General features: G+C 45.1%; 1 protein-coding gene across 1 annotated transcript in view; it reads left to right on the top strand.

The window, feature by feature from the left end:
- Positions 1–26,388, top strand: part of LOC101418054 (fer-1-like protein 4) — a 101,141-nt gene that overhangs the window by 34,462 nt on the left and 40,291 nt on the right. Inside the window, exons 7-20 of the mRNA XM_071211821.1 lie at positions 11,145–11,297; positions 11,978–12,131; positions 12,252–12,376; positions 12,750–12,884; positions 13,003–13,176; positions 13,629–13,745; positions 13,834–13,995; positions 15,890–16,091; positions 16,184–16,242; positions 16,328–16,459; positions 17,048–17,090; positions 17,173–17,273; positions 17,350–17,487; positions 17,603–17,719. Of these exons, the coding sequence (XP_071067922.1) occupies positions 11,145–11,297; positions 11,978–12,131; positions 12,252–12,376; positions 12,750–12,884; positions 13,003–13,176; positions 13,629–13,745; positions 13,834–13,995; positions 15,890–16,091; positions 16,184–16,242; positions 16,328–16,459; positions 17,048–17,090; positions 17,173–17,273; positions 17,350–17,487; positions 17,603–17,719 (1,812 nt within the window). The remainder of the gene's footprint in view (positions 1–11,144; positions 11,298–11,977; positions 12,132–12,251; positions 12,377–12,749; positions 12,885–13,002; positions 13,177–13,628; positions 13,746–13,833; positions 13,996–15,889; positions 16,092–16,183; positions 16,243–16,327; positions 16,460–17,047; positions 17,091–17,172; positions 17,274–17,349; positions 17,488–17,602; positions 17,720–26,388) is intronic.

The raw sequence follows: 26,388 nt of genomic DNA, 5'->3' as shown, positions 1-26,388 counted from the left end.
TAGCTTCTTTTTTTTTTTTTTTTTTAAAGATTTATTTATTTATTTAATTTCCCCCCCTCCCCTGGTTGTCTGTTCTTGGTGTCTATTTGCTGCGTCTTGTTTCTTTGTCCGCTTCTGTTGTCGTCAGCGGCACGGGAAGTGTGGGCGGCGCCATTCCTGGGCAGGCTGCACTTTCTTTTCACGCTGGGCGGCTTTCCTCACGGGCGCACTCCTTGTGCGTGGGGCTCCCCTACGCGGGGGACACCCTTGCGTGGCACGGCACTCCTTGCGCGCATCAGCACTGCGCATGGCCAGCTCCACACGGGTCAAGGAGGCCCGGGGTTTGAACCGCGGACCTCCCATATGGTAGACGGATGCCCTAACCACTGGGCCAAAGTCCGTTTCCCACTCTTAGCTTCTTTGTATCCCTGGGTCTAGGCTGTCTTGTAAGCAGCATATGGTTTGCTTATGTTTTTCAATCCATTCTGTCATCCTATATATTTTTTAAAAGAATATTTTTATTTTTTATTTATTTCTCTCCCTTACCCCCGCCCCATTGTCTGCTCTCTGTGTCTGCTTCTGTGTCCGCTTGCATTCTTGTCAGTGGCACCGGGAATCTTTTTGTTGTGTCATCTTGCTGCGTCAGCTCTCTGTGTGTGCAGTGCCACTCCTGGACAGGCTGTGCTTTTTTTCATGTGGGGCAGCTCTCCTTGTGGGGAGCACTCTTTGCGCATGGGGCTCCTCTATGCAGGGGACACCCCTGTGTGGCATGGCACTCCTTGTGTGCATCAGCACTGCTTGTGGGCCAGTTCATCACATGGGTCAGGAATCCCTGGGTTTGAACCCTGGACCTCCCATATGGTAGGTGGATGCTCTATCAGTTGAGCCAAATCCGCTTCCCTGTCATCCTGTATCTTTTGATTGGGGAGTTTAATCCATTCATGTTCAATGATATTACTGCAAGTGCCTTATTTACTTTCACCATTTTATTCTTTGGTTTTCATATGTCATATCTTGTTTTCTTGTGTCCTTTTACTCTTTTGGTTATCCCTTCTGCTATTCTTTCTCCTATCTCTCCTCTAAGCTCTCTCTCCTCTTTTTCTTTCAGGCTCTAAGGCTTCCTTTCATATTTCTTGCAAAGGTGGATTCTTTATATGAAATATCTTAGTTTCTGTTTGTGAACATTTTATACTCAGCTCAATATTTGAAGTATACTTTTGCTGGGTAAAGAATTCTGGGCTGGCAGTTTTTCTCTTTCAGTATCCTAATTGTACCATACCACTCTCTTCTTGCCTCCATGGTTTCTGATGAGATATCAGCACTAAGTCTTACTTGGCATCCCTTGAATGTGATGGTTTGCTTCTCCCTTGCTGCTCTCAGAATTTTCTCTTTATCTTTAACGTTTGACATTCTGAGTAGTATGTATCTTGGAGTAGGTCTATTTGGATTTATTCTGATTGGGGTATGCTGTGCTTCTTGGACATATAAGTTAATTTCTTTCATGAAAGTGGGAAATTTTCAAATGTTATTTCCTCAAATACTCTTTCTGCCCTTTCCCTTCTCTTCTTTTTCTGGAATTTCCAGGACACGTATGTTGTTGCATTTCATTCAACTCTCTGAGCCCCTGCTAATTTTTTCCCCATTATTTTTTTCTGTTCTTTCCTCTCTTCAATTCAGCTGTCCTGTCTTTGGTATCACTTATTCTTTCTTCTCTCATTTTGAGTCTGTTGTTGTATGCCTCTAATGTGTTTTTGGTCTCACCTATTGTGTCTTTCATTCCCACGAGCTCTGTTATTTTTCTGTTCAGGTTTTGAAATTCTTCCTTGTGCATGCTCAATGTCTTCTTGATGTCACTTATCTCTTTAGGCATATTGTCTTTCAACTCGTTAATTTTATTTTGGAATTTTGCGTGCATCACATTAATTAGTTGTCTCAAATCATATGTCTCTTCTGGGGCCTTGATATATTCCTTTTCTTGGGCCATATCTTCCATTTTATTAATATGGCTCGAAATTTTTTGCTGCTGTCTAGGTATCTGAACAGAATGATGAATTTACTCACATGCTCAATTTCTCTCTCTTTTGTAGAGATTTAGTGGCAGGAGGCTGTGTATTACTGCTGATCTTTTGATTCTTGTTTCAACCTGGGTCTAGAATTGTCCCTATTAGTTGCTCAAAATTGGGTTCTGGACCTAGTAATGGGTTGCAGAACTACTTCTTAAGGCCTTGGGGAGGGAGGTTATAAAGGCCAGGAAAAGGGAAGTTGGTGTGGCTCAAGTGATTGGGCTTCCACCTACCATATAGGAGGACCTGGGTTTGATCCCTGGGACCCCGTGGTAAAGGCATTCCTGCATGGTGAGCCAGTACCCACACAGTGAACCAAGTGCCATGTGGTGAACCAGTGCCTGTGCAATGATGCAGCAAAAGAGAGATGAAGGGGAGAGTCAAGTGACACAAGTGACAGGGAACCTCTCTCCACATTAGAGGTCCCCAGGATCGAATCTCTGGGAATCCTAGAGGAGAAAAATGAGAAGACAAAAAAAGAGAAATAGACACAGAAGATCACACAGCAAATGGACACAGACAGCAAAAACAGCAGGGTGGGGGAAGAGGGAGGAAAAAAATACAGACCAGGAAAAGCCTCTCATTTAAATTTCCTCACATGTACTTCCTTGGTCTGCCAGCAGATGGTGCACTTTGGCAGCCCTCTCTTTTCAGTGCCTGGTTGGAGCATGTTTGCTGCAACACAGACTGGATCAATGATTTATAGGTTCCTGCCTGGAGGCTAAGAGCCTTGTAATTCAAACTTTCTCAGAGGCAGTTCTTCAACCTTTGCTGGTAGCATCCTCTCTTTTCCTAGGTAGAAAATAATTCCACTCCCCCTGCATTCTCAACAAACAGTCCTGGTTAGTAAGAGAGGGTGATTGAGAGGGTTGATCTTTTATCTGCAGCTGGCTCCCAAGGCATACAATGGTGCAACCCCAGCCAGCCTGGACGGGCTCCTGAGACACAGCAGACCAAATTTGTGAGTCAAAATCTGAGTCACCCTTAGGCTTTGTCCCTCTCTCTCTCCTTTCTTGGGGAGATGGATCCCTAGGGCCCCCTTTATCTATAGCTGCTGGCCCAGAGGCCTGAGTATTCAAAAGTGTCTTTAGTTAGAACAGGGTGTTGGCAGTAGCAGCTGCTGTTTTTAACTCCCAGTTTTGCCATCATGATTCTTTTCCTTTGACCCTCTCTCTTCTCAGTGGTGTCCATCCTTCCCCTGGTGTCCTAAATCCTAAAGGATTTTTTTCCAGGCCATTTCTGCCTGTCATTTAGCTATTTTTTTCTGGAAGAGAGAGAGTGCCTTGTCTTTCTAGCCTACTGTGGCAGTTTGGTATTGTTTATGAATTCCAAAAATAGATATTTTATTGTGTTTGTAAAGTGGTCCATTCCTGTGTGCATATTAGGTTGTATTAGACTCAGATATTTCACTTTTACTTTATTAAATCAAGATTTGGGCTTTTATTTGATTGCATCATTAGGAGGACTTGGTTTGAGTCCCTGCCTACAGCTGGCCTACAGCTGCAGGCTATATAAAGGAATGCCCAATCAAAGAAGGGAAGTAAACACTTGGAGAAGGAAAACACAGAAGCAGGAAGAGAGAATGTTCCATAGACACATTCCTGGGAAGAGAGATGAGCCTGATAGTCTAGAGCTGATCTTGTGGAGAGAAGAGAACAGCTGAGCCTAGAAAGAAATGAACCTTGGGGAGAGTGATTAGCCTTAAGGCAGTCTACAGCTGAGATGGGAAGAACCTGGGACCATGGAGGCTTAAGAGGAAGAAGGAAGACTGAACCCTTGCAAACATCACCTGCCATCTTACATCAACATGTGGCAACAGCTTTTGGGTGAGAAAGTACCTCTTATGGTACCCTGCGTTGGACTCTTTAGGGCCTGGTGACTGTAAGCTTCTATGCCAAATAAATACCCTTTATAAAAGTCAACTGAATGGAGTGGAGGTGGCTCAGGTGATTAGGCATCTCTTTCCCACATGGGAGGTCCCAATTTCAGTTCCTGGTGCCTCCTAAAAAAAAAGACCAGCACACAACAAACAGACACAGTGAATGCAAACAATGAGGGGGTGGGGAAAGATAAATAAATAAAATAAATAAAAGCCAACAGAGTTCTGGTACTTTGCATCAGCACCCCTTTGGCTAATATACCCACCATCTTCCCAAAGGCCCCCAAATTACATCTTTATGCACTATATGCACATCATTACAGATTTATAATTATGGATTTAAGCCTTTGTTTTTTAAATTGCATAGGAGAAAAAATAGTTACAAAATAGATTTATATTTTTTAAAATATTTACTTTATATAGTTACCTTTTACCTTTTCTTCTCTATTTCTTCATGAATTCAAGTTATTCTCTAGAGTCCTTTAATTTCAGCCAGAAAGAATGACTCTCCTTAGTATTTATTGGAGGAAAGTTCTGATAGCAATAAATTATCTCTGTTTTTGTTTATTTGGGAATGTCTTAATTTTTCCTTCATCTTTGGAAAATGGTCTTTCTGGGTATAGAATTCTTGTTTAACAGTCATCTCTCAGCATTTTGAATATGTCATCCATTGCCTTCTGGCCTCCATAGTTTCAAAAGAGAAATCAGCTGTTACTCTTATTGAAGATTTCTTATACATGATGATTGCTTCTCTCTGGCTGCTTTCAAGATTCTTTTAGAAGCTTTTAGAAAGTTTGATAGTGTTGTTTCCAGGGTGGACCTCTTTGAATTGATCCTAGTTGGAGTATGTTGAGTTTCTTGGGTGTATAAATTAGTGTTTTTCATCAAATTTGGGAAGATTTTTGCCATTATTTCTTCAAATATTCTTTCTACTCTCTTTTTTCTTTCCTGTCTTTTTGGTACTCTTATTATGCATATATGTCTATGTTTGATGATGTGCCACACATCTCTGAGTTCTGTTCATTTTTCTTTATTTATTTTTCATTCTGTTTAAGACTGGATAATCTCAAGTGACCTATGTACAAGTTCACTTGTTCTTTCTTCTGTCTGCTCAAATCTACTGTTTAACCCCTTGAGTAAAATTTTCATTTCAGTTTTGTACTTTTTAACTCCAGGATTTCTATTGGATTTATATAATTTCTATCTATTTACTGATATTCTCTATCTGGTGAGACATCAATCTCATACTTTTCCTGTAGTTCTTTAGATAGTTTCTTTTAGTTCCTTGAACCTATTTATAAAATAACTTTTAAAAACTTTTTCCAGGAATTGGATTTAGCTCAGCTGATAGAACATCCATCTACCATATGGGAAGTCCAGGGTTCAAACTCAGGGCCTCCTGACCCCAGTGGTAAGCTGGCCCATGTGCAGTGCTGATGCATGCAAGGAGTGCCATGCCATGCAGGGGTGTCCCCTGTGTAGGGGAACCCCACACGCAAGGAGTGTGCCCTGCAAGGAGAGCCACCCCATGTGAAAAAAGTGCGGCCTGCCCGGGAGTGGTGCCACACACACAGAGAGCTGACACAGCAAGATGATGCAACAAAAAAGAGACACAGATTCCTGGTACTGCTGGTAAGAATGCAAGCAAACACAGAAGAACACACAGCAAATGGACACAGAGAACAGACAACCAGGGTGGAAAGGGGGAAGGGGAGAGAAATAAATAAAAAATATATCTTTAAAAAAAAGTTTTTTCTAGTAAGTCCAGTCTCTGGGTTTCCTTAGGGACACTTTCTAATGACTGCTTTTTTTTGCTGTATATGGGCCATACTTTTTGTTTCTTTTTATCTCTATTAATTCTTTATTGAAACATGACATTGCAAATAATATAATGTGACAATTCTGGAAATTAGATCCCCTCTTGTTTTTTTGTTGTTGCTGGGTGTATTAGTCAGCCAAGAGAGTGATGATGCAAAGTACCAGAACTCTGTTCGCTTTTATAAAGGGTGTTTATTTTGGGTAGAAACTTATAGTCACAAGGCCCTAAAGAGTCCAATTCAAGGTACCATAAGAAGTACTTTCTTACTCACAGTCATTTGCCACATGTTGAAGCAAGATGGTGGGCAATATCTGTGAGAATTCAGCCTTCCTTCTTCCTCTGAAGGTTCCATGGTACCAGCTTCTTCTGATCTCAGCTGTAGACTGGCATAAGGTTTGTCTCTCTCCCTGTGGCTCATTTCTTTCTGGGCTCAACTGCTCTGTTTTCTTCACAAGGTCGGCTGTAGACTGTCAGGCTCATCTCTCTTCCCAGGGCCTCTGCTGTGTTTAATGAGCTATCTCCAATCCTCTGTGTTCTTCTCCTGTGTGTCTACTTCCATATGAGAGTCTGTTTTATCATCCCAAGGGGGCTGGGACTCAATGCTGAGTCTCACTCTAATGACATGGTTGAATCAAAGCCCTAATCTTAACATAATTTAATCAGATGTCTCAGCTAAATCTCATATTATCAAAGGGTTACCATGCCCAGAAGATCAGACCAGTTTACAAACATAATCCAGATTTCTTTTTGGAATTCATAAATAATATCAAACTACCATACTGGGCTTTTTTGTTTTTTATTTGTTTGTCTGTTAATTGTTTGCTTCTTTCCTTGCTTGTTTCATGACTTTTATGAACTAATTTTGTAAGGTCTGTATATTTTGTCATATGTGGTCACCAAAGTATTTGCTGCATTATCTTAGTGGTCAGTTAATGATTGGACAGAGATTTCCTTAAATGCCTGGAACATATAAGATTCCAAGTCTTTGTCAAAGAACTCTGTTTATGTATTAGGGCATGTCTTCAACACTCCACCAGGTAGTTTACAATTTTGCTTTAGTCTTCACTTCTTGATTGTGTAGTTCCTCAACGTTAGCCAGAAGTGAGACCTTAGCGCTTTCTCAGGTCTTTTCTGAGCATTCACAAAGAGACTCTCTGCATGCATGTGGCCTTCTAGATTCCCAGGAAATGTTAGGAGCTTTTCAAATATCCCCATGGGCATCTCATTCCCCAGCTTTTCCTTTAAAGAATTTGGTTTTTGCCCAGTTGTTATCTGCCACCTCAGGCAGTTAAATAATTACTTCTGTTGGTTTTAAAAAAATCCCTCTGGGGAGTGGATGTAGCTCAGTGGCTGAGCACCTGTTTCCCATATACAAGGTCCTGGGTGCAAATCCCCAGCACTTCCTCAAAACAAAACAAAACAAAGCAAAAAAACACTCCTGGGGAAAATGCTGTTCACAGTGGGTGAGCTCCAAGTCAGACCAAATAAAGATAGTCTTGAAAGTGGGATCTTCCAGGGAACCACAAGACAGGTCAAATAATTATAGCTCTCCTGGAATGGAGGATGGAAGGAGATCCAACCTTGTCCTGTCCTCCTAGTGGCTGGCAGGCTGCTTGTTTTCACCAAGATAGATCAATAAACAGTATTTGGGGTTCTTGTTCATTTTCATTTAAAAATTTTTATGCATATGTAATGATAACTCATTCTATTTTAATTTGTGCTTTCCTAGTGGCTGATGATGTTGCATTCTTTTCCAGGTGCTTATTTACCATTCTTTTTTTTTTTAATATTTATTTATTTATTTTTTATTTCTCTCCCCTTCCCCACCCCAGTTGTCTGCTCTCTGTGTCCATTCTCTGTGTGTTCTTCTGTGTCCGCTTCTATTTTTGTCAGGGGAATGGGAATCTGTGTCTCTTTTTGTTGCGTCATCTTGCTGCATCAGCTCTCCGTGTGTGCGGCGCCACTCCTGGGAAGGCTGGACTTTCTTTCGTGCTGGATGGCTCTCTTTATGGGGCGTACTGCTTGATCATGGAGCTCCCCAATGTAGGGGACACGCCTGTGTGGCACGGCACTCCTTGCACGCATCAGTACTGCATGTGGGCCAGCTCCACATGGATCAGGGAGGTCCTGGGTTTGAACCGTGGACCTCCCATGTGGTAGGAGGATGCTCTATCCATTGAGCCAAGTCTGCTTCCCCAGATATTTTCTTCTGTGAAGTGTTTTTTCATAGTTTTGTCCATTTAAAGTATTGTTTGTGTTTTTTATATTGAATTGTAGGTGTTTTAAAAATTTATCCTGGATACCAGTCCTTTATTAGATATATTTTGTACATATTTTCTCCCAGTCTATGGCTTGCTTGTTCATTTTCTTAATGGTGTTTTTGAAGACCTGAAGTTTTAAATTTTGATGAAGACTAATTTATCTGATTTTTCTTTTTATGTTTATTGTTTTCTGTTACCTGTTCAAGAAAACCTTTGCCTACTGCCAAGTCACAAAAATATTCTCCTCTGTTTTACTCTAAAAGCTTTATGGTTTTAGATTTTACATTTGGGTCTCAGCTTTCAAATTAATTTTTGCATATGATATGACATATAGGTCATATTTCACTTTTTTCATATGGATATACAGATATTCCAGTACCATTTGTTGAAAATATTTCCTTCCTCTATTGGATTGTTTTGATTTTTAAAAAAATTTAAAATGAGAAGACTACATGTATGCCATTTTGGCGTTTTTAATTTCAATCATTGTACTTTTCATTTTTGTAAGTTCTACTTTTTCAACTCTTTGTTATTTTTCATGGACTCTTATTCCCAATAAATGTTTGTTAAGTCTGACTTAGGTTTTTATTTCTGCTTTGGTTTTTTTTTTTTTTTTTTAAGATTTCTTTCTTTCTTTCTCTCTCCCCCCACCCCCCATTGTCTGTTCTCTGTGTCCATTCACTGTGTGTTCCTCTGTGTCTACTTGTGTTCTCATCAGGCAGCACTGGGGATCTGTGTCTCTTTTTGTTGCATCATCTTGCTGTGCCAGCTCTGTGTGTGTGTGGCACTATTCCTGGGTGGGCTGCGGTTTTGCACGGGGCAGCTCTCCTTGCACAAGGGTCATTCCTTGCACAGGGGGCACCCTTATGAGGGGGCATCCCTGCGCGGGCTGGCATTCCCTGTGCGTAGCAGCACTGTGTGTGGGCCAGCTCACCACATGAGCCAGGAGGCTCTGGGTATCGAACCCTTGGACCTCCTATGTGGTTGGCAGACGCTCTATCTGTTGAGCCACATCTGCTTCCTTCTGCTTTGGCATAGTAATTTTTATAATACCAGATGATTCCAGTATTATATTTTTTGTTGGTTTGGTTTTGCTGTTTCTACTGGTATTCCTTCATGATCATGTTTCATCTGTGCTTAGTTACTTTTGAATATAAGCTGCTCATAAAAATAATTTATGGGAATTCTTTGAGCCCTGGAATAAAGGTACAGTCTCCTGGAAAGCATTTAACTTTGCTTCTGTTTTAGATAACCTTGTACTAAATTTTGATGTTTGGCACCACCTACTTACTATGAAAGAAATCAGCTGTGGTTATACCATCACAGGAACAATTCCCAACAAACCAATCTACACATCCAGGCAACTTCCCTTGAGGACCCCTGGGTGTGAGATGGTGAGGGAGGTTTACCTGTGGTTTACCTTTCTCTGGAAGGCATAGGTTTTTGGGGTCCTAGCTTCCTGGGAGGAATGTAGATCTCCTATTAGACTTCCTACCCTGACTGGGATCTGAGTTTTTTTTTTTTTTAAAGATTTATTTTATTTTATTTTTTAAATTTCGCCTCCCCCAGTTGTCTGCTCTTTGTGTCCATTTGCTGTGTGTTCTTCTGTGACTGCATCCATCCTTATCAGCAGCACCAGGAATCTGTGTTTCTTTTTGTTGCATCATCTTGTGTCAGCTCTCCGTATGTTTGGCACCATTCTTAGGCAGGTTGCACTTTCTTTCGTGCTGGGTGGCTTTCCTTATGGGGCGCACTCCTTGAGCGTGGGGCTCCCCTATGCGGGGGACACCCCTGGGTGGCATGGCACTCCTTGTGCACATCAGCTCTGCGCGTGGGCCAGATCCACACGGGTCAAGGAGGCCTGGGGTTTGAACCATGGACCTCTCAAGTGGTAGGCGGACACCCTATCCATTGGGCCAAGTCCTCTTTCCTCCACTTGGATTCTTGCCAGCGGCACCAGGAATCTGTGTCTCTTTTTGTTGCATCATCTTGCTTCATCAGCTCTCCATGTGTGCTGCACCACTTCTGGGCAGGCAGCGCTTTTTTCTCATGGGGCAGCTTTCCTTATGGGGTGTACTCCTTGTACGTGGGGCTTCCCTATGTGGGGAACACCCTTGCGTGGCACGGCATTCCTTGCGCGCATCAGTACTGTGCATGGGCCAGCTCACCACGTGGGTCAGGAGGCCCTGGGTTTGAACCCTGGACCTCCCATGTGGTAGGCAGACACTCTATCAGTTGAGCCAAATCTGCTTCCCTTTATCTTGACATTTTAGTTGTTTTTAATGGAAGGTCAGTCTAAATTCCTAGCTCATATTACTGGAAATGGAAGTCTGGGATGATGATTTAAAGCAGGGGAAAGAGAGGACTCAGATTTGCCCTTTGGAGAGATAATTTCTAGCTGTTGTTTACTTATTCAGTGATATTTGAAGGCCAGCTATATGCCAAACTCTATTAGGCCCTGGAGATTCAGCCCCTGCCATGTTCCTTGCTCTTTTGGAGTTTATGTTCTAGCAAGGATGACAGCCTATAAATATGTAAATGGATAAAAAATTATGATCTGTAGGAATTGCTAAGATGGATGTTATAGAGGCTAAGTGAGCCAGTGGGGAAACCTGCTTCTCTGAGGACATGACATGAGGTTTAAACTGAGACTCAGAGGTTGGGAAGAAGCCAACTACTCATGGCCATTCATGGTAGAGAATGAGTTGGAAGGGGGGACTGAAGGCAGGAAGACTAGTTAGGAGGCTGTCACAATTGTTTGGACTAGACTCAATGTTGGCCTGAATGAGGGCAGTGAGGAATGGAGGGAAGGGGGCAGCTGGCAGGACTTGGTGGTGGATGTTGGAGGAGAAGGATAACTCTAGATTAAGTCCTTGGCTGATGTGAATGGGCTTATGGTGGAGAATGCAGGGGCAGGAACAGGCTGGGAGGAGAAGGTAAAGAGGTCAGGTTGGACTCTGGGTCTGAGGTGGTGATGTCCACCAGGGGGTGATGTCCAGGAGGCGGGAGGCCACGTGGGTCTGTAGTTCAAGGGGAAGTCAGCGCTGGAGATGGACATTCAGTCTGCCCATCTGGTGGAAGCTGTGGAAGCAGGTGTTCTCAACTCCCAGTCTACCCCTATGACCCAGTTCTCTGCCCCACAGCCCCAGCCACCCCTCCCTGATGTGCTGGTCTGGATGCTCAGTGGACGGCGCCGCGTGGCCTGGGCCCGGATCCCTGCCCAGGATGTGCTGTTCTCTGTGGTCGAGGAGGAGCGGGGCCGGGACTGTGGGAAGATCCAGACTCTGCTTCTCACAGTGAGTGGGGCCAGGGGCCCAGGGTCTGAGGGCCGAAGGGGGTGAGACTCCGAGGGCAGGGGTGAGGATCCAGGGCTGGAGGCCTGTGGCTCCTGACAGAGGGTCCTCAAACTCTTCACAATGGTCCAAAAGCCAAAAGGAGATCGCGTCTTCACTCATGGCAGCTTTGGAGTGAGAGTCACACCAAATCTTGTCATCTCTGGGCCTGCCCTGGCCCCCTTTGCTGACTGGGCCCTGACAGAAGCAGGATCGTGAAAACGGGAGAGTGATTCTTTAGGCCCCTACAAGGACAGCTCCTTTGGGGGCAAAACATTTCTAAATGAGGCATCCCTGGAAAAGACACCAAAAGGGGCCCCTGGTGGTGAGAAGTGTCCCTGGGTGGGAGACAGGGAATGTGAACGGGGACGAAGGGGTAAGTGTGGAGTGTGGGGGCACAGAGCTCAGTGTGTGGTTTGGGGTGTGGGGGCTGTAGGAAGTGAGAGGTAAGGCGGGGGTGTAGGGTGCAGGGTGTGAAGTGGGGTGTAAGGTGGAGATGTAAGGAATGTTCACTGGTGTAGAGAGTTTGGCCATAGTTAGTGATACAGAGATGGGGGCGTGCCTTGGGGGAGCAGGATTGCTGGTCTACCTGGGGTAAGAGGAGGAGGCATCTAAGGCCCTAACATGCCTCCTCCCCTCAACAGGCACCGGGCGCAGCCCCTGGTGAGGTCTGTGCCAAGTTGGAGCTCTTCCTGTGGCTGGGGCTGGGCAAACAAGCCAAGGCCTGCACCTCTGAGCTACCCCCAGATCTGCTGCCCGAGCCCCCGGCTGGGCTGCCTCAAAGCCTGCACCGGGACGGTGAGAGCAGGGGCAGGGGCAGGGGTTGCAGGGCCCAGCCTGCTGTTGGCCCGAGGCTGGGGCTGGTAGGGGCCTGTGGTCCCCTGAACAAATACGGCCTTTTCCTCTCCCCGACCCCAGACTTCAGCTACTTCCAGCTCCGGGCTCACTTGTACCAGGCCCGAGGTGTGCTGGCAGCAGACGAGAGCGGCCTGTCGGACCCCTTCGCTCGAGTCCTCATCTCCACCCAGTGTCAGACCACACGGGTGAGGCCCCGGCTGGGCTGCGGGGAGAGGGGGCTCTGCGGGCGAGGTGGGCTGGGCCTGAGCCTTGCCCCGAGGCCTGTCACAGTCCTCCTGCCCTGGATTTTCGGGACAGACGGTTGCATCGGCCGCCTTGGCGTGGGGTGTGGTGTAGAACCAGAGGGTCTTGGGGGCGGGAGGCTGGACCAGCGTGCCTTCTGGGGGAGGCCAGGGCGAGGAGGGGTGGGCTCCAGCGCCAACCTGGAGGGTGCTTCCATCTCCCTTACGTCCTCACCCCTTTAGTCACAGTTATTTGAGGTGCTCCTTCGGGGCAGGGACCCTGACCTGGCCTTCTCCTGATGCCTGCCCTTGCCTCCTTCCCTGCGTGGCGACCAAGGTCCTGGAGCAGACCCTGAGCCCCCTGTGGGACGAGCTCCTGGTGTTCGATCAGCTGATCGTGGACGGGAGGAGGGAGCACCTGCAGGAGGAGCCTCCTTCGGTGGTCATCAGCGTCTTCGACCACAACAAGTTTGTGCGTGTGGCCCGTGCACCAGCTGGGTTCCTGACCCGGAGCCTCCCCGCTCCTCGTCTTGGCGCTCCCCGGCCGCGAGCCTCTTCCCCTCTTGCATTCACATCTGCGCTTCCTGCAGGGCCCCCCTGTATTCCTGGGCAGGGCGCTGGCTGCCCCGAGGGTGAAGCTGGCCCAGGATCCATACCGACGCCCTGAGCTGCAGTTCTTCCCCCTGCGGAAGGGCCCCCGGGCAGCCGGAGAGCTCATTGCCACCTTCGAACTCCTGGAACTGGACTACAGTGGCCGGCTAGAGGTCAGACGCCCGGCCTGGCTGGCGCAGGAGGGGGCCTATCCTGATTGCCCATCAGGCCCTCTGGCCCCAGAGAGTGTAAAACGTGGTGTGTCCTGGGCTGAGCCCTCCAAGTTCCTTAACCCCAGAGGCTACGGGCCTCAGGGCTGCCCTGGGGTCACCCCTTGCCCTGGGAGCTCTAGACGTGGGTAAACCCCGGGCTCACCTTGCCAGGCCTCCAACCCCAGAGAACCCAGGCTGCGTGTTCTTCCTGGGGCTGCCCCAGCCCTCGAGCCCCAGCACCCACCCTCCTGTGCACGGCTGACTCCTGAGACAGCCCCTCCCACCAACCCGGCCGCGCCCAGCTGTCGCTGGCTCTACCCTCTACCCGCAGCTCGCCACCTCCTTCCCCCAAGCCCAGACCCTCCCTGCTTGGCTCGATTCCTCCTTGACCTCGGGCCTCTCGCCTCTTGCAGCCCACGGTGCCCCGGGACGTGGAGCCCCAGGACCTGACGCCCCTGGTGGATCCGCTCTCCAAACGCCTGTCCCTGCCGCCCCACGTGCGCCCCGTGCTCAGGGAGTTCCGTGTTGAGGTAAGCCAGGCTCCACAGCCCTCCCGCTCTGCGCGCTGGCTGCTTCTGTCAGGCACAAGCCCCTGAGTCTCCCCTTTCCCCATGCCAGGTGCTCTTCTGGGGCCTGAGGGGCCTCGGCCGAGTGCATCTGTTTGAGGTGGAGCAGCCCCAGGTTGTGCTGGAGGTGGCCGGGCGACGCGTGGAGTCGGAGGTCCTGGCCAGCTACCGTGACAGCCCTAATTTCAGCGAGCTCGTCAGGCACCTGAGAGTGGTGAGGGTGCAGGCTGGGGGCAAGGGGTGCCGGGCTGCGACATGAAAGAGCAGCCGCCCGGCAAATTCCAGCTGGCTGCCTTAGATTATTAGCTCAGGGGTCAGCACACTTTTCTGTAAAGGGCTGGGCATTAAATATTTTAGGCTTTGTCATAACTACCCACCTCTGCATGATTAACAGTCGGAGGCAATGTGTAAACGAATGGGTATGACTGTGTTCCAATAAAACTTTATTTACACAGGTAGTAGGCCCGATTTGGCCCACAGGCTGTGGTTCACTGACCCTGGGTTAATCCGTGGACTGGCGGTGCTTTCTTGATTCTCTTGGACAGGTGGATTGTCCAAGGGTCAGGAAGGATGAGTCCTTGTGCTTACTGACGGAATCTAGATCTAATCTCTGAGATAGCAGGGGCCGAGACATTCTTTGTGTAATTTATAATTACTGTGGTATACGTGCTTTCGAGTCAGGTTCTGGCAGTGCCACGTGCAAGCTTGTCAGTTCACTTGACTTATTTGTGCTTCAGGTTTTCTATCTGTAAAATGGGGATGGTGCAGAAGAAAAAAGGCTGAAAGGAAATACAGCAGGTGCTGCCTTGCAGGAGTGCTGTGAGGACCCACTGAGAGAAAAGATTTTGGTGCAAGGGCTTTTTGTAACTGAAAAGTGCTGTGCCCATGTGAGGGGGTCACTGGGACAAAAAGCACAGTGGTTCCAGACTGCACGGGGGCCAAAACCAAACCAAAACCAACCAACAAACCACCACCCTGTCGTGACTCTTTCACATGCAGGAGTTTTAGTCTGAAAACTTCACTTTGCTGTGAGATCATGAACCTGAAAAGATTGCTGGCTGAACTCCCAGGAGATGTCTCCTCTCATCTCTCATTCCATACTGTACTGGGAAACCCACATCCCTTTCTCCACAGACTAATTTCTCTCCAACTCAGCAGGATAGGAGATGTCCCATGTTGAGGGTAAACTTCCGCCAAAGATAATTTTACCCTCTGCAGCATTACTTCTTCAGAAGAATTATAACCTTATTTCTCCCACAATGAAAATACTGCAATCATATGCCAAAATATTTGGAAAAAGAAAGCTAGAGAAGGCACTCCCATTTTACTAACCTGGTGTCTTTTCCATCAGTGTTCTTTTCCTTTGCATTTAGCATTAAAAATTTTTTTTAAAAAAATTTCTCTCCCCTTCCCTGGCCCCCGCTCCAATTGTCTGTTCTCTGTGTCCATTTGCTGTGTGTTCTTCTGTGTCCGTTTGTATTCTTGTCAGCGGCACCCACAGTCTTTTTGTGTGTCATCTTGCTGTGTCAACTCTCCGTGTGTGCAGCGCTATTCCTGGGCAGGCTGCAATTTTTTCGTGCTGGGCAGCTCTCCTTACGAGGCTCCCCTTCACGAGGGATACCCCTGTGTGGCACGACACTCCTTGCGTGTATCATGACTGTGCGTGGGCCAGCTCATCACGCAGGTCAGGAGGCCCTGGGTTTGAACCTTGGACCTCCCATGTGGTAGGTGGACGTCCTATCCATTGGGACAAATCCACTTTCCTACATTTAACATTTTTAAATATATCTTTTAAAATTTGGGTACTTAAGACTTACATAAAACATATGTCTTTCTTCTCTGAAATGCCTGTTCATGTTTTACCAAGTTTTAAATTGGATTGTTTTGATTTGTGATGGTTCTTTATACATTCTGGATGCTAGACCTTTGTCACTTATATGTGTTTCAACTGTCATGTCCTATTCTGTGATTTTTCTTTTTACAATGAGGCCATGGTAGAGCTGGCTTTCAAGTACAGGCTCAGATTTACTGTTTTCCCACCTGTTCTACTGCTGCCTTCCTTCATCCCCAGATCTTCAGAGCCATGTTTCCCCTCTCCCCACTCCTAGGACCTGCCAGAGCAGTCTTACCTGCAGCCCCCACTCAGCATCCTGGTGATTGAGCGCCGGGCCTTTGGCCGCACAGTTCTTGTGGGGTCCCACATTGTGCCCCACATGCTGCGATTCACACTCCAGGGGCAAGAGGAGCCCCCCGACGAGGAAGAAGAAGAGGGGTTGGTGAGAGGGGATCTGGTGCCCCTGGGGCCTCAAGGTAAGGTACCTTGAGGGCTTCCGGGCAGAAGACCCCTGGTTCTGGCAGAGGTGTTTCTGGGGGAGCTTACCGGGGACATTTCCGTTTCCCAGGACAGAAGTCTCTGGATCCCTTCTTGGCTGAAGTGGGGATACCCAGAAGGCTCCTGAAGGTGATGGGTGTGGGAAAGGGGTGGAGAAAGGGCTGGAAGGGGTTGGGTGGTGAAGGCTTGGGGGAGCTGAGTCCTCTCTCCTCAGACTCCTCTGAAGAAGTTTCCCCTGGGAGGGCTCCTCAAGCAAAGCCCTGAGCTGGAGGAGGACATCCCAGACCCCGAAGAGCTGGACTGGTGGTCCAAGTACTACGCGTCCCTGCAAGAACTCCAGAGTCAGGTGGGGGCAGAGGGGGGGAAATGGCAGGACAAAAAACTCCTCAACATGGAGCTCTGCAGTTTTCAGAACTCTTCATCACAGTCACCTTTTCTCATTTTCATGTCAATTCTAGACACTGAGTTATTAACTCCATTATCTAGAGTTCTACTGTCCAATAGAACTCTACTGCGAGACATCTTTGTAATTTTATATTTTGTAATATCCAGATTTTAAAAATTAAAGGAAATAGGTGATACTAATTTTAATATTATTTTATGTAACCTAATATATCCAAATTATCATTTCAACAAATAATGTAAACATTATTGAGATATTTTACATTCTTCTTTTCATAAAAAATCTTCAAACCCGAGTGTGCATTTTACACTTACCACCCACCTCGGTTCATACCGGCCACATTTCCAGTGCTCAGGAGCCGCCTGTGGTGTGTGGCTGCTGTATGGAGCAGCATGGGACGGGGCAATAAACTGAAGCCTTGAAAGTGCAAGTGGCCCACACAGCTGGGACTTGAAGGTTTCCCAACTCCTTATCCTGGAAAAGGGGTAAATTAAGACAGTGAAGAATCTCTGATTTGCCTTTTGATTTCAGCCAAACTTTGACGAGGATGAAATGGATGATTCTGGGGATTCAAGTAAGGGATTTTGCTTTCTTGCTCTTGCCGCACCCGCCTCCCCACCAGATGCTTCTGATTGGGGCATTTCTGTTCTTCCCAGATGGGGCCCACCTCACTTCTGTGACTGGGGAGGCCCCAGACAGGGGTGAGGTTGAAGTTGGAGGCTCTGTGTCCCGGAAAAAAGCCATCACCACCCTGAAGGTGACTGGGTTTCTGGGAGAGGGGAGTCTCCTTGGATTCTAGACACTGAGCTGTCGCTGAAGCCCTCACCTTTCAGATCTACGGCTGCTCCCTGGAGGAAGAGTTTAACCACTTTGAAGACTGGCTGAATGTATTTCCCCTGTACCGAGGGCAAGGGGGCCAGGATGGAGATGGAGAGGGAGGCGGGCCCGGGCACCTCGTGGGCAAGTTCAAGGTATGTTAGAGGAAATAAAGGGGGACCCAGGAAGCACAGGGTGGGATTTAGGATTAAGATTCTGACTTCCTCTTACCAGGGCCTTTTTCTGCATACACTTCCCACCCCACCCTAGGGCTCCTTCCTCCTTTACCCTGAATCAGAGGCAGTGTCGCTCTCCGAACCCCGGATCTCCCGGGCGATCCCACAGAACCAGCCCATCAAGCTCCTGGTCAGAGTATATGTTGTAAAGGTAAGCATCTGCAGTTCTGGCACACTTCCAAAGTAACACACACAAAACCTACAGAAGGGCATAGAACGAAGCCTTTGGAAAGAAAGTCAGGGATCAGGCTCCAACTTTTTCATTTTTCACATGAGGATCCACAGGCATAGAGAAGTTAGGAAACTTCCCAGGGTCACACAGCTTGCTCATGGCAGAACCAGAATTGAGCTTGTCTCCTGACTCCTTGTTCATAGTTTTAGTAGACTAGAATGGGGATTGTAATTCCAGGATAAACACAGCTCTGAATTGCAAGCTGAAGCACAACTGTCACCAAATACCTTTGTTCAGGTTCTTCCACTGCAGCAGTTTTCATTAGAACTTAGCAAGGATTTGAAGTTTTCTTAAGGATAACTCAAGGAATAAGGGGAAATGATTGAGTTGCTCTGGACCCCTTATTCCCGTTCCCCAGAGCAGAAGCTGTTTTTTCTTTTGTTTTGTTTTGTGTTAGGCAAGTAAAAAGAATTTAGTTGGGAAATAGGGGAAAGAACAGAACTTGCTGAGAAATGAGAGAGGAAGATGGAAAAACACACATGATTTGGTGCTGGCTCCTTTGGGCAGAGCTCGCGCTCTGCCTCGTGTGGTTACCTTTTAAACTGTAAAGCCCCAGGGGTTATTGGTTACCCCACCTATGGTAGGGGCCAATGGTGAGGCCTTTTTGGAATATCCGGGGCCAAGGGGAGGTCCTGGAAAGAGAAACTGGGACCTCAAGGTTACACTCAATGCCCCAGTGAGGTCTTGGGGCCATGTTGTCTGCTGGCCATGCGGTCTGCCGCCATGTTGTGGCTCATCTTCTCCGTTCATTACCCTGTACTAACCTGCCTCAGCTCCCCCCTCAGAGAGTCACACCCTTATTCTTAAGGGGGGTCCTGAGGGGCAGTGATCATCCTGTAATTCTTCCTGCTGGTTAGGGCAGCAGGCCCTGCCCCACAGGGCGTATTCTACTCTGGCTATTCTACTGAGGTTGAGGGAAGACCCATCCGACCCTGTGGTTGGAACTGGCTGAAATCCCTGCATGACAACATCTTGTTTTGGATGGTACTGATTCTGGGAACTTTGAATATATGGCCCCACTAAAAGGATAAAGAAGATGGTAGAGGTGGGCCCAAAAAGGGGGGTCAGCTATGACACACCGGACCATGAGAGTGAGAAAGGCCGGGTGGTTTCAGAGGCTACATCTCCCTGAAGTTGGTGGGCTTCATCTTGCAGGTTTCGAATGCTGTTTAGGACTATTCCAGAGTGACTGATACAGAAACAACATCTTTCTTGAGAAATAGGCGTCTCCCCCCACCCAAGCTGCTTTAGTATGATGAGGGCTCTGCGATTTGGCAGTACTACAGCAGCAAGAGAGTTTGTTTGCTGTTTTAGGACTTTTAAGGGACAGCTATTTTCTTCTCTGCTGTTAGTTAGCTTTAGGGAGAGATTGTAATAGATAATGGGGTTTGGTATAAATTGCCAGTCCCAGTTTTCTATAGTGGTGGTTATGTGTAAGACAGCTAGCTAAGAGGGGGATGAGAAGAGGCTTTGCCCTTTTAGTTATTGTATAGGGAGAAACTACAGGAAATGGAAACACAAAATTTGTTAAGGGGTGTCTGGCTTGTCCTCCCCCTAGCAATAGGTGTTTGGGCTTGAGTTAGATGGAACAGCTGGCTTTGACAGTCACTACTTAGCTTTTTCTCTTGAAGAGGTGTTTCAGAATGTCCAAGGACTGGCACACATGTGTCCTCAGGTGCTTTTGGTGATCTGGCACCTCCTCGGGCAGCTGACTTCACTTGGGCTAAGTGCACCCAGTTGGCAATTCCTTTAACTTTAATAGCAGTTTCTGGCATGGGTCTGGGAGCACTACTCACTAATATTTCTCCTGGCAATGGCTCACCAAATGAAGATGGAGAAACGTTGGATTCCTCTAGGTTCTTGGCTATGATTCATAAAAGAATTTATGAACATGCCAGTTTAGTTAGATCAGTAAAAAGAATTTATTTGGGAAATGGGGGAAAAAACAGAAGTTTCTGAGAAATGGAAGAGAAGGATGGAAATACACACCGAGATTTGGTGCGGGACCCTCTAGGCAGAGAGAGCGCCCAGAAGCTATACTTTTATGTTTCAAATACTGGAAACTGACTAAGACAATTTAAATAGAGGTTTTGTGGCACTGTTCTACCATAATAAGAATCTTAGTTTTTAATGTAACATTTTTTGTGATCTATATATCTTCAAAAAATACAATTAAAAAAATAAATTTAAAAAAATGTTGAATTAAAAAAAGAATCCTAGTGTATAAATTGGATAGAATTCATCTTGAGCTTCTGCTTCTAACAATAGGGTAGATAAAATGGTCTGAAAAACCTTCCTGATATACTACATCTAGAAATGCTGGATAGACAGGCCTTTAAATGAATGGTAAGTTCACAAGAAAAGGAAATCCCAGTGGACCCCAAATGTAGAGGTAACAGGAACCTTGAGTAGAACCAAGCTTGAAGCCCAGGCTGTCTTGAGAGGATCTGCCCACACGTGGGTCCCAGAACCTTGAGTTCTAATGGTCTATTCAAGTGGGGAGCCAGACTCTTGCGAGAAGTGGTCTAAGGAGGGGCTCTGTATCAGTGAAAGGTGAGCTAGAGGAAGCCCACCCACTGGGAGAAGAGCCTGTAAGGCAGATGGTCTGTCTCAACCTCTGTTCCAGGTAGTAGATATAGAAAAAAGTCTTCCCTGAGAAGTTATTATTAGATTTTTGCCCTCACATTGATTTAAGTCTAGAATTTCTATTATCTGCTTGGTCCAGAAAACTTAAAACTGAGAACTTGGCTTAAAGTGTTCCCAAATCAGACTCTATGGGTCCCATAGATTTAGATAGTTAAATTTAAACTCATAACCCAAAATTATAAAATATATAAGAAAACAACGTATCAGGAAAAATTGTCAGAAGAAACAACATAAAGGAGAATTAGACCTTTAAATGCTTCAGATGTTAGCATTTTCAAACATGAGAATATAAAACAACTGTTTAAAATATTTCACAAACGGAGAGCAGGTTATAAAAAATGACTAGGCAGTTTTGAAAATAACTAAATTAATTTCTGTAAAAGGGGGAGTAGGTATAGCTCAGTGGTTGAATGCCTATAGTTAGCAGTAAGATTTTAAGAATATTCTTTCATAATTTTTAGCAAATGTCTCATGACAATGTAAGGTGTTGGTGGTGGGTGATACATAGGACCCCTGTATGATGGGGTTCTATACATGTTTGCTTTGTAAGTTCACAACTTTTACTATACACTTACTGTTTATGTATGTTCATGTATAAATGATATAAAAATAATAGGTTGGGTTAGGGAAAAATATACCAAATATAAGATACTTTGATTAGTAGTAATATTTTGAGGTTGCTCTTTCATTAGTTAAAAAGGTTTCACAACAATGCAAGGTATTGGTGGTAGTGTGAGGTATGAGAGCCCTGTATGATGTTATGTATGTTTGTTTTATAAGTTCACAACTATTACTATGCACTTATTGTTTATATATGTTTATATATGAGTAATATACTTCAATAAATTTTTAAAAATGAAAAAAATTCTTACTACAGTCCATATCTTACATTTGGTGTGTTTTCCCCCCAACCCACCATATTATTATTTTTTAAAATATATTTTATTACAGAAGTTGTGAACTTAAAAAACAATCATGCATATGTGCAGAATTCCTATACAACACCCCTCCATCAACATACCACACAGTGGTGGAACATTTGTTTCAGATTATGAGATATCATCAGACTATTACTGCTAATCGTGGTCCATGGCATACAATTGGCACACTTTTTCCATACTCCCCCATTATCAACACAGTACATCTTTGGCATAGATGCATGAATTTACACTATTGCTGTTAACCACAATCAATAGGTCACTCCAGTTGTATTTTTCCCATGCTTCTCCACATTTACATCACCCTGCAATAGTGATGTATATCTGCTCTAGCTCACCAAGGACCTCTTGCATCTGTACCATCAATCACAATTCTCATCTATCTCTGGGTTTACCATGTTATTTGGTCCCTAGAGTATTTTCTAGCTTTCTTTCAATTGACATTTACATCCCTAGACTACCCTTTCCAGTCACATTCCCATTTATAAACCAGCTGTAACTCACTAATATGTGTTACCATCAACTCTATACATTTCTACATTTTACAGTCAAGTTAACTAAAGCGTCTACATACATTAAGCATCAGTAGTCCATCTCAGCCCTCTTCTTATCTCCTTTGAGAATCTACCACCAGGGGGGTGGGAAGTGGGGTATATGGGAACCTCTTAGATATATATTTTTTTTAAGATTTATTTTTTATTTATTTCTCTCCCCTCAGTTGTCCGCTCTCTCTGTCCATTTGCTGTGTGTTCTTCTGTGTCCACTTGTATTCTTGTCAGTGGCACCCAGAATCTGTGTTTCATTTTGTTGCATCTTCTTGCTGTGTCAGCTCTCCATGTGTATAGCACCACTCCTGCGCAGGCTGCACCTTTTTCACCCTGGGTGGCTCTCCTTACAGGGCACACTCCTTGCACATGGGGCTCCCCTACATGGGGGACACCCCTGCATGGCATGGCATTCCTTGCGCACATCAGCACTGTGTGTGGGCCAGCTCATTACATGGGTCAGGAGACCCTGGATTTGAACCTTGGACCTCCCATGTGGTAGGTGGATACCCTATCTGTTGGGCCAAATCTGTTTCCCTTCTTATATTTTTTAATGTAACATTTTGTGTATCTTAAAAAAAAAGAGAGAGAGACAATAAAAAATAAATTTTAAAAATCCATTTGTACATTACCAGAAAAAAAAAAAAAGAATCCACCACCTACTACCAGGTCTTGAAAATACTTTCCTACATTTTCTTCTAGTAGTTTTTTTGGTTCCTGTCTTTATATTTAGGTTTTTTTAATCTATTTTGAGTTAATTTTTGTATAAGGTATGAGATAGGAGTCCTCTTTCTTTCTTTTGGCTATGGATATCCAGTTTTCCCAGAACCATTTGTTGAATAGACTGTTTTGCCCCAGCTGGATGGGTTTGATAGCCTTGTCAAAAATCACTTGTGAGGGTCTGTTTCTGAACAATCAGTTCAGTTCCCTTGGTCTATGTGTCTGTCATTATGCCAGTACCATGCTGTTTTTACCACTGTAGCTAGGTAATATGATTTAGCATCTGAAAGTGAGAGTCCTCCAACTTTGCTTTTCCTTTTTAAGGTGTTTCTGGCTATCCAGGACCCCTTACCCTTCCAAATAAATTTAATAATTGTGTTTTCCATTTACTTAAAAAATGCTGGTGGAATTTGTATCAGGATTACAATGAATCTGTATATCAATTTGGGTAGAATCGGCATCTTAATGATATTTAGTCTTTCAGTCCATGATCATGTAAAGTTCTTCCAATTATTTAGGTCTTTTAAAATTTCTTTTAACAATAAATTGTAGTTTTCTGAACACAAGTACTTTACAGTCTTGGCTAAGTTTATTCCTAAATATTTGATTCTTTTAGTTGCTATGGGAAATGGAATTTTTTTCCTGACTTCTTCTTCAGATTGCACATTACTAGTTAGTGTCTTTTAAAGCCTATATCATCTAAGTATAGATAGAAGTATAGCTACTCCAGTTTTGTTGTTGTTGTTGTTGTTTTGTTTTGTTTTGTTTTTTTCTGTTTTTGCTTACTTCATGCATGGAATATCTTTTTCCAGCCTTTCATTTTCAATCTTTTGGTGTCTTTGTGTCAAAGGTGAGTCTCTTGCAGACAGCATATAGATGACTTATATTTTCTTATCTATTCTGCCAGTCTGTGTCTTTTGATTGGGGAGTTAATCCATTAACATTCAATGTTATTACTGTAAAGGCAGTTCTTATTTCACCCATTTTGGCCTTTGGGTTTTACCTGTCATATTTAATTTTTACCACTCTTTTGAGACTTTTATTTACTTTTTACTGGTAAAATCATTTCTAGACTCTCTTCCAAGCCTCTCTCTCCTGCCTTCTCTTTTCAGACTGTAGGACACCCTTTAGTATTTCCTAAAAGGCTGATCTCTTTGTTATAAAATTTCAGTTTGTTTATCTGTGAATATTCTAAACTCACTCTCATTTTTGAAAGACAGTCTTGCTGGGTGTAAGATTCTTGGCTGGAAGTTTTTCTCTTCAAGTATCTTAAATATATCATACCTCTGTTTTCTTGCCTCCATGGTTTCTGATGAGAAATTGGCACTTAATCTTATTGGGTATCCCTTATATGTTATGCATTGATTTTCTGTTGCTGCTCTCAGAATTCTCTTTGTCTTTGGCATTAGATATTCTGATTAGTATGTGTCTTGGAGTTGATCTATTCAGATTTATTTGGATGGGAGTATATTGTGCTTCTTCCACATAGATATCTATGTCCTTCAATAGGGTTGGGAGATTTTCTACCATTATTTCTTCAAATATTCCTTCTGCCCATTTTTCCTTCTCTTTTTCTTCTGAGATATCCATGACATGTATGATTGCACATCTCTTGCTGTCATTTAGTTCCCTGAGACCTTGTTCAATTTTTTCCATTCTTTTCTTCATCTGTTCTTTTTTTTTTTTAAGATTTATTTTTTATTTATTTCTCTCCCCTTCCCCCCTACCTAGTTGTCTGCTCTCCGTGTGTTCTTCTGTGATCACTTCTATCCTTATCAGTGGCACTGGGACTCTGTGTTTCTTTTTGTTGTGTCATCTTGTGTCAACTCTCTGTGTGTGTGGTGCCATTCTTAGGCAGGCTGCACTTTCACACTGGGTGGCTCTCCTTACGGGCACACTCCTTGCGTGTGGGGCTCCCCTATGTGGGGGACATCCCTGGGTGGCATGGCACTCCTTTGCGCACATTAGTACTATGCATGGGCTAGCTCCACATGGGTCAAGGAGGCCCAGGGTTTGAACCACAGACCTCCCATGTGGTAGGCAGATGCCCTATCCATTGGGCCAAGTCCACTTCCCATCATCTATTCTTTTGTATATTCACTTTTGGAGGCCATTTCTTCAAGCTCACCAATCCTTTCTTCTGCCTTCTCAAAGCTGCTATTATAAGATTACTATATATATATACTTTTAAGATTTATTATTTATTTATTTCTCTCCCCTTCCCCACACCCCAGTTGTCTGCTCTCTGTCCATTTGCTGTGTGATCTTCTGTGTCTGCTTGTATTCTTATCGGCAGCACTGGAAATCTGTGTCTTTTTTTGTTGCATCATCTTGCTGCATCAGCTCTCCATGTGTGCGGCACCACTCCTAGGCAGGCTGCACTTTTTTTGCCCCGGGCGGCTCTCCTTATGGAGCACACTCCTTACGCATGGGGTTCCCCTCTACAGGGGACACCCCGGTGTGGCACGGCACTCCTTGTGCACATCAGCACTGCGTATGGGCCAGCTCATCACATGGGTCAGGAGGCTCTGGGTTTGAACCTTGGACCTCCCATGTGGTAGGTGGATGCCCTATCCATTGGGCCAAATCTACTTCCCTCCAGTATATTTTATTTTTCAAAAATTTTTCTCCCCTTCCCCTCCCCCCACCCCAGTTGTCTGTTCTCTGTGTTTATATGCTGCATCTTCTTCTTTGTCCACTTCTGTTGTTGTCAGGGCACGGGAATCTGTGCTTCTTTTTTGTTTGCGTCATCTTGTGTCAGCTCTCCGTGTGGGCGGCGCCATTCTTAGGCAGGCTGCACTTTTCTTTCACGCTGGGCGACTCTCCTTATGGGGCGCACTCCTTGTGCGTGGGGCTCCCCTATGTGGGGGACACCCCTGCGTGGCAGGGCACTCCTTGCATTCATCAGCACTGTGCATGGGCCAGCTCCATATGGGTCAAGGAGGTCCGGGGTTTGAACCTTGGACCTCCCATGTGGTAGACAGATGCCCTAACCACTGGGCCAAGTCTGCTTCCCCAGTATTTTTTAAAATTTCATTTATTGCACCTTTCATTCCCATAAGATCTGCTATTTTTAAGGTATGTTTTCAAAATCTTCTTTGTGCTCATCCAATGTCTTCTTAATATCCTTAATCTCTTTAGCCATCTCATTGAATTTATTAAGGAGATTTGTTTGAATATCTCCTTTATGTTCTCTGGAGGCTTATCTTCTTCCTTTAACTGGGCCATATCTTCCTGTTTCTTGGTGTGGATTGTTATTTATTTGTTTGTTTATTTATTTATTTATTTTAGTGTCTTGGCATCTGGCTTACTAGATGTATTTATTCTGGTGCAGTTCTCTTTAGTTTAGGGCTTTTTTCCATTTCTCCCTTGCTGGTTGTGTAGTATGAGCCAAGGAAATAGTTGGTGCTGTAAGTTGTGGAACCTCAAGCTGCCCACATTATCCCAAGGACTGATGAAGCTTGTCCCACCTTTCTTCTTTGCCAGAGGTAGGGACAGAGCCACAGTCATGTGTAATAATCCAAGTTTGTAGGCCTAGACTGTAGTTGTCCAGAGAGACTGATGAAACTTCACCCCCCTTCCTCCACTGCCTGGGGTGGGGATGGAGCTGCAGGTGTGGGGAGCAATCTATGCTGTGCAGGTCCAAAATAACCGCAGTTGCCCCCGTAGTCTTCCAAGTGTTCAGTCTGTGCCAGCCAAATGTACTAGCGGTTACCCGGAAAGCCTGGTGCAGGTCCTG

The sequence above is a fragment of the Dasypus novemcinctus genome, chromosome 24, assembly GCF_030445035.2.
Source record: "Dasypus novemcinctus isolate mDasNov1 chromosome 24, mDasNov1.1.hap2, whole genome shotgun sequence".
Classification (NCBI taxonomy): Eukaryota; Metazoa; Chordata; class Mammalia; order Cingulata; family Dasypodidae; genus Dasypus; species Dasypus novemcinctus.
The sequence above is the reverse complement of the archived record's forward strand: the minus strand, read 5'-3'. Positions and strand labels throughout refer to the sequence as shown.